At 39.7% G+C, this 12,635-nt stretch overlaps 3 protein-coding genes across 6 annotated transcripts in view; 2 read left to right on the top strand and 1 right to left on the bottom strand.

Annotated features, from left to right (window-relative positions):
• LOC123986073 overlaps window positions 1-2,956 on the top strand; it is a 4,658-nt gene extending 1,702 nt beyond the window's left edge. Inside the window, exons 4-6 of the mRNA XM_046074149.1 lie at window positions 1,624-1,761; window positions 1,983-2,073; window positions 2,280-2,956. Of these exons, the coding sequence (XP_045930105.1) occupies window positions 1,624-1,761; window positions 1,983-2,073; window positions 2,280-2,323 (273 nt within the window). The 3' untranslated portion in view covers window positions 2,324-2,956. The remainder of the gene's footprint in view (window positions 1-1,623; window positions 1,762-1,982; window positions 2,074-2,279) is intronic.
• Window positions 2,957-2,976: 20 nt separating this feature from the next.
• Window positions 2,977-7,416, bottom strand: get1 (guided entry of tail-anchored proteins factor 1). 3 transcript variants are annotated; one of them, XM_046073692.1, is made up of 5 exons: window positions 7,264-7,416; window positions 5,271-5,436; window positions 4,018-4,085; window positions 3,726-3,840; window positions 2,977-3,381 (listed from the first exon to the last, which is right to left on the bottom strand). In XM_046073692.1, exons 1-5 carry the CDS (start codon window positions 7,318-7,320, stop codon window positions 3,308-3,310), a joined length of 480 nt encoding a protein of 159 aa, XP_045929648.1. In that variant the 5' UTR covers window positions 7,321-7,416; the 3' UTR covers window positions 2,977-3,307. The 3 variants fall into 3 exon arrangements, with proteins under 3 accessions (XP_045929648.1, XP_045929647.1, XP_045929649.1); XM_046073691.1 differs by lacking the exon at window positions 7,264-7,416 and adding an exon at window positions 5,829-5,997; XM_046073693.1 differs by lacking the exon at window positions 7,264-7,416 and adding an exon at window positions 5,527-5,638.
• si:ch73-281n10.2 (Non-histone chromosomal protein HMG-14A-like) lies at window positions 6,493-9,851 on the top strand. Of its 2 annotated transcripts, none has more exons than XM_046073695.1 (6): window positions 6,493-6,677; window positions 7,778-7,807; window positions 8,482-8,511; window positions 8,620-8,658; window positions 8,774-8,896; window positions 8,988-9,851. In XM_046073695.1, the coding sequence occupies exons 1-6, from the start codon at window positions 6,663-6,665 to the stop codon at window positions 9,057-9,059; spliced, it is 309 nt and encodes a 102-aa protein (XP_045929651.1). In that variant the 5' UTR covers window positions 6,493-6,662; the 3' UTR covers window positions 9,060-9,851. The 2 variants fall into 2 exon arrangements, with proteins under 2 accessions (XP_045929651.1, XP_045929650.1); XM_046073694.1 differs by lacking the exon at window positions 6,493-6,677 and adding an exon at window positions 7,021-7,098.
• Window positions 9,852-12,635: the final 2,784 nt, after the last annotated feature.

The following is a 12,635-nucleotide window of genomic DNA, read 5'->3' as shown; positions in this document are numbered from 1 at the left end:
AAAATCAATGTTAATATTTGGTACAGTAGCCTTTGTTTGCAATTACAGAGGTTAAACGTTTCCTGTAGTTTTTCCACCAGGTTTGCACACACTGCAGGAGGGATTTTGGCCCACTCCTCCACACAGATCTTCTCTAGATCAGTCAGGTTTGTGGGCTGTCGCTGAGAAACACGGAGTTTGAGCTCCCTCCAAAGATTGTCTATTGGGTTTAGGTCTGGAGACTGGCTAGGCCACGCCAGAACCTTGATATGCTTCTTACAGAGCCACTCCTTGGTTATCCTGGCTGTGTGCTTCGGGTCATTGTCATGTTGGAAGACCCAGCCTCGACCCATCTTCAATGCTCTAACTGAGGGAAGGAGGTTGTTCCCCAAAATCTCGCAATACATGGCCCCGGTCATCCTCTCCTTAATACAGTGCAGTCGCCCTGTCCCATGTGCAGAAAAACACCCCCAAAGCATGATGCTACCACCCCCATGCTTCACAGTAGGGATGGTGTTCTTGGGATGGTACTCATCATTCTTCTTCCTCCAAACACGGTTAGTGGAATTATGACCAAAAAGTTCTATTTTGGTCTCATCTGACCACATGACTTTCTCCCATGACTCCTCTGGATCATCCAAATGGTCATTGGCAAACTTAAGACGGGCCTTGACATGTGCTGGTTTAAGCAGGGGAACCTTCCGTGCCATGCGCGATTTCAAACCATGACGTCTTAGTGTATTACCAACAGTAACCTTGGAAACGGTGGTCCCAGCTCTTTTCAGGTCATTGACCAGCTCCTCCCGTGTAGTTCTGGGCTGATTTCTCACCTTTCTTAGGATCATTGAGACCCCACAAGGTGAGATCTTGCATGGAGCCCCAGTCTGAGGGAGACTGACAGTCATGTTTAGCTTCTTCCATTTTCTAATGATTGCTCCAACAGTGGACCTTTTTTCACCAAGCTGCTTGGCAATTTCCCCGTAGCCCTTTCCAGCCTTGTGGAGGTGTACAATTTTGTCTCTAGTGTCTTTGGACAGCTCTTTGGTCTTGGCCAAGTAGTTGGATTCTTACTGATTGTATGGGGTGGACAGGTGTCTTTATGCAGCTAACGACCTCAAACAGGTGCATCTAATTTAGGATAATAAATGGAGTGGAGGTGGACATTTTGAAGGCAGACTAACAGGTCTTTGAGAGTCAGAATTCTAGCTGATAGACAGGTGTTCAAATACTTATTTGCAGCTGTATCATACAAATAAATAGTTAAAAAATCATACATTGTGATTTCTGGATTTTTTTTTTAGATTATGTCTCTCACAGTGTACATGCACCTACGATGACAATATCAGACCCCTTCATGATTTCTAAGTGGGAGAACTTGCAAAATAGCAGGGTGTTCAAATACTTATTTTCCTCACTGTTGATATATCTTGATATATTCCAAACTAACTGGTCACATGGTTGCATTAGTTGCTCGTGCAAGGGAGATAGCTGATATTAGAGAGAGAGAGAGAGAGAGAGAGACACTGGAAACACACAATATATACTCCCAACAGATTCCAAAAAGGATTCACCAACAAAAGGTATACAAACATAACAAGCTACTGGCACTCACTTTGGCCAACTAATTTGTAAGACTTCTGTAAGACTGATTTACAGGCAGAGAAAGCAAGAAGTTTCAAACAGATGGGTTGGCCCTTCTCCCTACCAAGGCTGCAAGTCTTCGGGAGTTACAATATACTGAGACTGAAGAGACTGGAAGAGAAGGGGAGCTCTCTGAACTGGGTATATTTTCAGGTTTTTTTCAACCCTTTGCCATCATTTACTAGTTTAATTGTTGATTCATGCTGAAAGTACTCTAGGACGGTAGGACATTTTCTTACCTCTGCAGACTTTTCCGATCTATATGTTTTTGGTCATTTATGTTTTATAGCCCAAAATCATTTAAGATGAGAGGCACTAATAGAGCCTGTGTATCACGTCACTGTCCTTAAAACACATTGCAGGAGTCTTTGGTAACAGAAAATCCAGAGACGGAGGTTTCTGCAAATGTCACATTTGAGGAGAAGCACCAAGAGGATACTGAGGCATGTGCAGGTGAGCACTTAACTTCAAATATACAGCATAATAGTAAAATAACAGAGCTGGCAATGCACACATGCAAAGTTGCTGAAAGAAAAAAAAGCGTAGGAGGTACTAATCCACAAAGAGGATATGCAAACAAAGAAACCGCAAACTTGCATGTGTTTTGTCCTAGGGTCATTCAGAACCTTTCTAAAACGTACGAAAATATTTGTTTTCAGACACCAGTGAACACAATAGTCAGAAGAGAGCCCAAAACATCTAACTGAGGGAGATTGTGCAGAAGAAAAGGAGGTATCCGAGGCCCCAGGGGTGTTAGAGGAAGAGCAGAAAACAGAGGAACAAGGTGTCCTACATTTCAGGAAAAGTCTCCAAATGCACCTGAACCTAAGAGGAAAGCATACAGCCTTTCCAAAATCAGGTGCAACTACATTTACAAACAATCTATTACAGCAGGGCAGATTTGAATCCCAGTGAAAGCACCAAGAACCCTGTGAGGGCGGAGACCCTCAGTGGTGCGGGTAATGAACTTTGTCTACGAGATGGGAAATCCAGCAAAGGTGGAGTGGCCAGCCCTCAGTGTGAGTAAAGAGCAGTTCAAAACAGAAAGAGAAAGCTGATGAAGAGACCTTTGGTACAAGTAAATTTACTGAATTGGTGACTAGCTGAGGGTAAAGTTTCAGATCCATCCGTACTTTCCAGCTGCCAGACCGAGAGGAAAAGTGGACAAGGGAGTTTTGACTGTAGTGGCAGCAGACTGATGTTCCCATACTAAAGTATTTCTCTAAATATATATTTTTTTTACTTTAGAGCTACATGGAATCATTGTGATCCATCTACAGTTCTTCATCCATTACAATTCTACTTAAAAAAATACTTGACTTCTTTTTGCTAGTGAATTCCCAATTTATGACATTACAACAAATAAAAGCTTTTATTATCTTTCCTTTAAAAAGGCATTTCAACATTTCCGCATCATGTTTTGAAATAATATTCAGTCAGACCATCCTCACAATTAACTTAATATAATTAATACAAAATCATCAAAACAAAAAATACCAATATTCAACATTAACAAAACACTATGTTGAAATATGAAACAGCCAACGCTAAAATGCACTGCATTTATACAGGTTGACCTGAAGCAGCTGACACAAAAAATGACAAAAAAAACAAACAAACTGGGGCTTCCATCATCAAAATGTTGATCAATAAGTTAGAAAAGAAGTGCATTTAACTCAGCTGGAGTCTAGCTGACGGCATGGAGACCTAGTGTAACTACTTTGTTGCAAACCACCAACCAGCATGTGATTCCCACTCCACCTGAAGGAAAAGAACAGCTCGATCAATTAATGGATCAACAGCTTGGGCTTAATGACAGTTTTAAGAGAGGGAAGGAATAGCATAGTGTTTTTATATGGAATAGAATATATATATATATATATATATATATATATATATATATATATATATATATATATATATATATATATATATATATATATATATATATATATCTCCGCATTTTGTCTGAATCAGTACAAAAATATTCCATCTAAACAAAAGGAGTGGTGTTTTACAAAAAAATGTCCAATATGTAGTATATTATTATGGAGGAGTCCTAAATTATAGTCTCAGTTATCAAATATGAAAAACAGATTAATTACCTGCCACTCCTGTTGGGAAGGCCACAAGGCGCTCCACGGGGGCTATCCATTTACTGGGGACCACTGTCACTGGATCAGAGTAATACTTCCATATCAAGGAGATCATCACAGCAGCCTGACAAATAAAAGAAATATGTTGGTATATAATAGGCATTTTACTAGCATTCAGTGAAGTACTTAAATAGCATTAACTGGAGGCTTCGATTTTTTGTACTGAAGCCGCTCTCTGGGTGGGTCTCATAATTACATTAGAATATACAATTAAATGCTTCTACTTATAATTTCCACCTACCTGCAGAATATAAAAGACAATGTTCACAACCCATTTCATTTTGGCCTGTTGTGCTGTCCTTGATTTCACTGCAAAAGTGAAGAAATACATAACGGTTAGTTAATATTCAGGTTCTTTAATACTACGCCAGTGCCTTTTATCTTATGAGGTTGAATTCCTTCATTACTCAAGGTCACTGAAAAGAAAAATCAGCAATTCAGAGGTCTGAAAGTAGACTAAGCACCTATTTTTGTACAGCCTCAATTAATGCTTTCAGTCAGTCATAGGGTAACAGTGCATTCTCTGTGAGGTATTCTGTGTATAAAAAAATATAAGAAATATCAATACGCTACATAAAGTAAAGTTTGTGTTAATTTTGGATCATTTCCTAAAGATACTTTTCATTCAGAGTGGAGAGTTCCCCTTAATGAACACAACTGTAGAGACTATAAGTCAGCTGATTGGGAGTCAGAAATAAGTGATTGTTTGGTATTCATTAAAGTCATTTAGAGTACACCATGAGCTGTATAGCATGGTCATTGGAGGTTTAAAACTGACTGTGTACAAATAATATATCACCGCGGAAACAATCTGAAACATCCTTTGCTCGCTCTGCTGTGCATATGTATCGTACTGCAATTCTGTTTAGACACTTCCTGTTTGTGCACAAGATAATCCTGAGGCTGAGAATGAAGAACAGCAACAGGCAGCAGCTGTTCCCACTGAACACTCATGTTATCCAAGACCTCCTGCCACTTCCTGTGGTTGGGGGTTTTAATGTGTGAATCTGCTGTAGTAGACATGCGCAGGTGTGGAAAGTACATTATGTGCTTTTTGCAGTAAAAGTGACTGAGAAGCATTTGTTTACACTACACCTAGGGTGGACTAAACAACAGGAACGGCAAAATAAAACAACAGCCCTGCAATAAACGCTCTCTTTTGAACGCTTGTTTTAAATGATTGTTGAAACTGTCAAAGAAAGGCTGATTGGTATTTAGAGGACATCATTTGTAGTGCTGCTGTAGTGTTGCTTCCCTGCTGTTGTTAGTTTAATGTGAATTGAAGCTTCTTAAAGGCACTCTGGTGCTATTTAGTATGAAATGTATGGGGTTGATTGTTCTTATGTTGTATGTATAATGCTTTGGCAATGTTGTTGTTACACATTCATGCCAATAAAGCTAATTTGAATTGAATTATAGTATTGGACTTTGTTTTGGGGGTCCCATCAAATTGTCCTTCCTAGGTCACTCACAGTAATTACGTCTGTCTCTCACCGTGTGTTTTCAGCTTGTCTGTCATCTTGTTGATTTTGCGCTCCAATCTGGCATATCTAGCAAACTCATCCATCATGCTAATTGAGGACTGCTCCTTCTTCATCTCCTGGATTTCAGCCCTCATCTCACTCTCCTGCTCAGCATCTTTCTGCACCATCTTTGAGAGCTTGAAATAAAGAAAAAGACAAAGTTATTACTGAAAAACAGAAAGAATCTAAAATGTAAATTAAGCTATTGTCTAACGTTATGGACGCACAGGCTCAATTTCAGTTTTTAGTGTTCACAGTTACACATGGTTAACGCCACAGTCGACTATTTACATTTGAACAATGGTGCAACACTAAACTGTTTCCCCCTTATTACGTGTAGAAAATATACCGGGACCCCACCCCCCTGACTAGCAGAACAATTTACATTGCTGCTAGCTAGCTATCCGACTAGCATTATCCATTAGCTTTAATTTACAGTAATACAGTACCGTCTGTGAGATCAGGCAACAGGAATTGCCCTAACATAAAGTTATAGCGTGTATCTTCAAGGCAAACACCCCCTACTTACGAAAGAGGATATGGTCGGCAGGAGTGTTTTCATGAGATTGCACAGAAAAACCGACCCCAACACAAGGAACCACGCATACCCGGCCGCCATGTTTGTTCCTCCTTGTTGCAGCTGTGGCGCTGCAGCGCTCCACAGCGCACTTACACAATAATGAGGCCATTCAGGTTGTGCTGCTAACAGCTAAATGTACACGAAGGCTATTTATTTGTGTGTTTACAACACCAATTAACTTATTTAGTTTAATATGTTTATCATAAGAATTATAGTCAAATATGCTTTAGTGAAGTGTGTCGTTTCCAGACGGTAATATAGGTAGACTATGCATGCACGTCAACAATCGTAAAGACAGAGATCACACAGTGCGGAAATGCAACATTTGAAGATTTGGCATGCTTGTTTATATATTATGTTTATTCATTTATATTCTTATTTAACGCATTAAAACAGTTAGATGGTTGCCATGTATTTTCCACATCTTGCACACACCCTGGGAACAGCCCGTGATTAAAAAGCGAGAGACGGCCGGGTGCAGTGATTGGCATGCAATCCTGCCCACACAGGTAAAATGTTATGGTTCAAAAATGTGCTGCCTCGACCTCAAAGCCAATCACTGGAAGCAAGGGGCGGGGGGTAACTCCTTCTGGTAGGTTGGTAGGATAAGGGATAAAATATACCGAGAGGGGGATCCAATCCGGTTTGAGCTAGTTCTAGTACTGGTCGGGCGTTTATGTTAACTTACAGACTGTTCAGGAGGTGTAGGACTGACTCATTTAGTTTCCTAAACTGTAAACGGTCGTGCTATTCTTTTATCTCTGCTGCACAACATAAGCAACAATGGGAAGGAAAAAAGTAAGTTAAAATGTGTATATTATGTGAAATGTGATACATACAGTAGATTTATTATCATTAGTTAAAAATGCATAGGCTGTATTTCTGTTTCGCTACAATGTGCCTGTTCGCACTGCACGACCTGTAATGTAACGTTAGAAATACTCGCTGCAGCGTGTCCATGTACATGCATTTAGTCCACCTTGGCTGTGCTCAGGTCCGTCGTGTCCACCCTGTTAATACAGGGAAGTGGCGCCTTTTTACTTGGCAGAGCCAAACATGCTTCCACATCGCACAAGTTTGCCAGCGGTATTGTGTCGTCTAAAGCGAACACTCTTGTGTTGGAGCTGCTAAATGTACGTCTGGCTGTGGTTTAGTCATGATTTGTCTAAACTTGCGCGCTGAGATCAAACAAAGAGGTGGAACCACCGTCGACGAACAGGTTGCCATTTCAAGGAAATTCCTTCCGTAATTGCCTTTTGATAATTGAATTTACTGTGTGTCTTACGCGTTATTAAAAGGGCAGCGGTTTTCACGTTCTTTATGTCGAGTTGTTATGTGCGGATTTGCAGCTCACACTGATATTTTGACCTCTTTCTGTACGCACTGTAAAACTGGAGAGCGTCATCCTTGAGGTGTTCGGTCTTTTCTTTAAGCGCGTCATGGCAGCTCATGTATCCTCGAAAAGACAGCGACACGTCTGGTAGTTTTAACTGAAGCCAGTATAATCATGTCAGAAGTTTTGTGGAACAAGGCTGATCTTCAGTCACGTTGGAAACAAAAAAGCCGATTGATTGTGTCGATGTATGGATGCGCATGTGGAGGTGGGGCGACCCTACTTCCTTCTTAAAGTAGCTAGAGCACCATGCTTACTTAACACATCTGTCTGTAAATGATACACCACAGTGCTTGGCGGGAATAAACTAGAACAGGCAGAGGCTTTTTTAGTCACTGTAGAATCGTGTCGGTCTCCCCTCCCCACTTTTAGATTGCATAATTTCTTTGTGACTTAAGGGGAGGGAGAGGTGCCCATCCCCCCTTTGCATTACACACCCACTTTAGCGTACCCATGAATGGTTTTTGTTCCTGGCTTTTTAATTTTCACTCTCTCTTTTTCTCAGTCTACCGTTGACGCAGATGCAAGTGCAGAGGTTAGTATTCACACACAAACTGACTCAAACAGATGTTTACACCTCAAATGGCGCCCAAATGAACATTATGTTCTACTTTCAGTCCAAGACAAAGAGAAGGTCTTGGTTGATGCATGATGGCTTTAGGTAGCACAGTCCAGTTTTTATCTTGTTAGGTGGAACCTGTGGTAGTAAGGATGGCCACGTTAATCAGTTGGTCTAAATGTTCAAGTTATGATCCAAACTTGGTCAGTCTGCTGGGTTTTAGGAGCTCCTCAGCCAGTAGGGGGCACTGGTTAGATATGAAGCCCAAATTGGTCTTTTATTTACACAATATTTTTCTACACATGCTACAAGACAATGTTTCACCTTCGCTCCCAAGATGACAGTAAAGTACATCAGTGCAGCATTACATTTGTTCGTCTACAACAACTAAATCTCAAATGTACTTATTTAAAGATCCACTCTCGTCTGAGTGACTTTAATTCAGTTCATGCAGGTGAAGGAGACATAGGGATTGTTTAATAGACGTTCTTAACCGGTGAATAAATGGTTGTATGTGGAAACGCACTCATTACTTTCCCTCTTGTGCTCGTAGCACCCTCCACACATTGAGTAACCTTTTGTTCCCTACTTACATGTTGAGGTTTTAATACTTGCAAATGGCTGCATTAACATCTTGTGTTTTTCTTCAGCCAAGGAGGAAGTCTCAAAGGTTGTCAGACGTAAGTTCTACAAAGCAAAGACCACAACATTTTTAATAAAATCAGTGCATATTTTGTTACTATGCGTATTATGTTTGCATCATTTTTTCCCCTCCTATTGTCTTACAGAGAGAGACAGAGCCAAAACCACAGCCAGAAAAGACGAAGGTAAAAGGAAAAATCATGCACAAAAGCACTGTTCACTTAAAATGCACTGTTTTGATCTCATTATGTGCAGTAGATGGTGCCTTTCATGCTGTATGGTTTGTATTTGACATGGTAGGCACCTCCCAAGAACAAAAAGGTGAAAGAAGCAGCAAAGGCCAAGCCAGAGGAGAAGAAAGAAGAACCTCAAGCAGAGAAAGAAGAGGCTCCTGCAGAAAATGGAGAGGACAAAGCTGAGGAGGTATTACAATTTTGCCTCTCCATGTGAAACTTGCACTATAGCAATGTTAAGAGAATCAAAATGTTAAAGCATGTTTTTCTCCATCCTTCAGCCAGCTGCAGCAGCAGATGAGGCAGACGGAAAGCAGGAAGAGGCTGAAGAGGAGGAAAAGGCAGCGGAGTAGTAGTGCCACCCCGAAACTAACTTGCCAATGCTCCCCATACCTCCTTTCTTGTACAATGCAGAGATTATTTTTATCTACTATTTTTCATAAGACGGCAATGTTTTTAGGGATGCTGAAATGCATTTTAAAAAATACTAATTCCATTCAATTTCATGGCTTCTGTGAAGGGAAAGTTTCAGTCATGTTGGGGTTTTTTTGTTTTTCATTGTGCTCGTTTCTCTCTGGCTTCTTATATTGCTTGTAGGCTGTAGTTTTCTATATGACATGCATTCATGTTCATATCAGGAATTTGATGTTGAACCGGGAGAGTTTACCTGAGACATTCTTGATGCATTTTGTAACCTGTACTATTTGGGAATGGAATCCATCATAATGCTATGTGTTTGATAGCGAATAGGATGATTGATCGTTTGAGATTTGTGTTCTATGCGAAGTCTGGCTCGCAGCGTTCACTTTAATCATGTTCATGTACTAGAAGGGGTTGGACAATTTTTATTTTATTTTTTTATGCAGTCAGTGATGGTAGTCAGCGATTTAAATACAGTTAAATTGTTATATTAATATTCTCAGATGTGCTTAACAAAATGCAATATTTCTCATGGTATTTTCACTCGGTCAACAAAATGGATATGTTGAAAATTTGTGGATGTAGCCATAGTGGTTTGGGGATTTCTCTACAAATGTACAGTTTCCTCCTTTTTTTTGTATTAAAAAAAAAAAATTAAAAAAAGTTTCCTTTTGTAATGAATGGTATAAAATACCAATTAAAGTGGGAATTTCTTAAATGTTAAATTGTTTCTCATCAATGATGTATTACCTCCACCATACAGTGTTGAAAGCACTAGTTCAGATGGACCTTTTGTTACCTAAAATTAATTATTGTAGGTATTTTAAACCACTTCCCAAATCCTTGGCAATAACCTAAAAAGAAGGCTGGATATGTTAAATGCCCATTTGAGGTATATTCGTATAAATACAGTTTTACTGCTAGGTAATGGTAAAATGTGTGCTTTAGCATATTTCACAATGTTTTTTTTAACTCCACGAATGTGCATGTCCAAAATAAGATGTTAAATGTATACTATAATGCAAACAAATGCAAAGTACAGTATGTTAACATTTTTAAGGTGAAGCATACCCAGGAAATGGGATGTTTATGTCTTATAAAACCATGCAAAGCATCAATAACGTGGCTGGATTAATATGCCTGGGGGCCCATACGGCTTTGAAATAGTTCATTTCGGAATACGCATCATGTAAGCATATCTGATGAAATAATGAAGATCTTGAAACTAGAATTGGACTGTCTTAAAATCAGCTACTAAAGCAGGTTCTGCCTTGCAGCTCTTAGGTCACTTGATATTGCGCTAAAGAGCATCTTCCCATATTTCCAAAGTTACAATTAATTACCACAAACACTTGCCACACAGTGAAGCTGGGCAGTTGCCTGCTTTACCAGTTTGTTAATCCAGATTACAATCTTGTATGTTGACTACCATTCTGGTTCATCTCAGGGGCTATGCCCTGTGAAAATCTAGAATAAATTTTTAGTAATAAATGGAGACCAGAAGAAAATATCTGTTTAAAATAGGCAACAAAGTCAGATCCTTTCAGTGCAACACACTATGCACAAATATATTTAACAGTGGTATTATTGGCTATCAACAATATCATCAGAGCTTTCCAACCTTGTGACCCATCCTTACGGATCATGGCCCTTAGTTGGACATGAGCTTTTGATGACGTGAGAGCTTTTCGTGGCAGTTGTGGCTCGGAAGGTAGAGCGGGTCATCCACTAATCAGAAGGTCAGTGGTAAAATACTGAACCCCAAATTGCTCCCAATAGCTGTGCCTGTCTGCCGGTCTGTGACATGTTAATCTCACATCTCCATGCTGGTAAAGAAAACTCAGAAACGGCTTAAGAAATTAAGGAAGTTTAAGAAGGCAAAATTCCCATGCCACATTCCTATTAATTAGGAGCAATAGAAAGCATCCTGACTGGAAACATCACCGACTGGCACGGGATGTGCATGGCCCAGGACAGGAGGGCTCTGCAGCAGGTGATAAAAAAAACGCTCAAAAGATCATTTTACCCAGCTACTGAGCAAGAATGATATCGGTGAGGTGAGGTGCAGAGCACAGCCCAAAGGATACCAGCCACAACCTGTTCACCCTGCTGCTGTCTGGCAAGAGATGCAGAAGTATTTGCTTACCACCAGACTTCAGAGCAGCTTCTTTCCCAGGCCGTGACCATGCAAAATATATAATATATATAATTTTTGTCTAACATTTGCTTTTGATAGTAGAAAAAAAGGAGACTGCAAATGTCATACAACCCTACTGTAAAATTATAAATACATTTATCTTGTACCATGTGTGTGAATGTATAAGTTTTCAGTTTCTGATGAGCAGTTGGCACTTTGCATGGTAGCCACTGTCATCATGGTGTAAATGTGGTGTAGTGTAAAGCACTTTGAGTGGTCAGAAGACGAGAAAGGTGCAAAACAAGTACAGTCCATTTACCATTTTTCTGGAGCTTTCAACTGTAGCCTTTTTCAGCGACTGAAGTGAACTTTAAGTTTAGAATCACAGATATATGTTTCTAAGGGCAAGAATGAACCCTCAATGCTCAAAAATAATTTTGTGTAACAGAATTTCTTTTAATCATCTTGTGGCCCTGCCCCTTGGGTTGTCCTGACCTCATGGCCAAATTAACCTGTTAATTTAACCATCAAAATTAAGTGCACACAGCAGACTAGATGACAGCTTTTTTTACAGAGACCCTGAAACCAGAACTCTTATAATGGAATACTAATCTAGCTCTAGGTTTTCTGCATGTCAGTTTGGGGTTATTGGATGAAACATTTATTTAACTATTTTGCATAAGACTGCAACTAATGATTATTGTCATTATTGATTTTCTGTCAATCAACAAATAGATTAATTGACAAATCGTTTCAGCTGTACTTGTATATACTCGTGGGTAGTTTAAGTAATGCGAAACATCATATTTTGTAAGCCCATATGTTTTGTATGCCAAACTTTTAATTTGTAAAGTAACTTAAAGCTGTCAGATAAATGTAGTGGAGTAAAAAGTGATTTACCTCTGAATGGTAGTGGAGTAGAAGTAGAAAGTGGCATGAAAAGAAAAGACTCAAGCAAAGTACAAGTACCTGAAATTTGAGGTCTACAATACTTGAATAAATGTACCTGGTTACCTTCCACCACTGCAGCTTGGGACCCTCTGCCCCAACCTCTAGGATACGTAATGTATGAATACTCAAATAAAACACACAAAAAACTATATGATTTTCCTGGGCACAATAAAACTCCTCTTACAAAGAAAGAAAGTCAGTAACGATATTACAGTGCCTTTCTCCCGACCCCTAGAGGACTGGGTTGCAAATTTTACAAAAGTGATGAAGCGAAATTTATCAATCAAGTGATCGGTGAAGCAAATTGGCAACCATTACGTATGACGTCATGTGCAGAACTCGCGACCTTGGTCAGCATAAAGGGGGCGACCGTTCGCTCATGGTGTTTTTTGTACTATTTTAAAATTGTGTATTTATTTAC

This window comes from Micropterus dolomieu, linkage group LG17 (genome assembly GCF_021292245.1).
Source record: "Micropterus dolomieu isolate WLL.071019.BEF.003 ecotype Adirondacks linkage group LG17, ASM2129224v1, whole genome shotgun sequence".
NCBI classification, from domain to species: Eukaryota; Metazoa; Chordata; class Actinopteri; order Centrarchiformes; family Centrarchidae; genus Micropterus; species Micropterus dolomieu.
The sequence above is the reverse complement of the archived record's forward strand: the minus strand, read 5'-3'. Positions and strand labels throughout refer to the sequence as shown.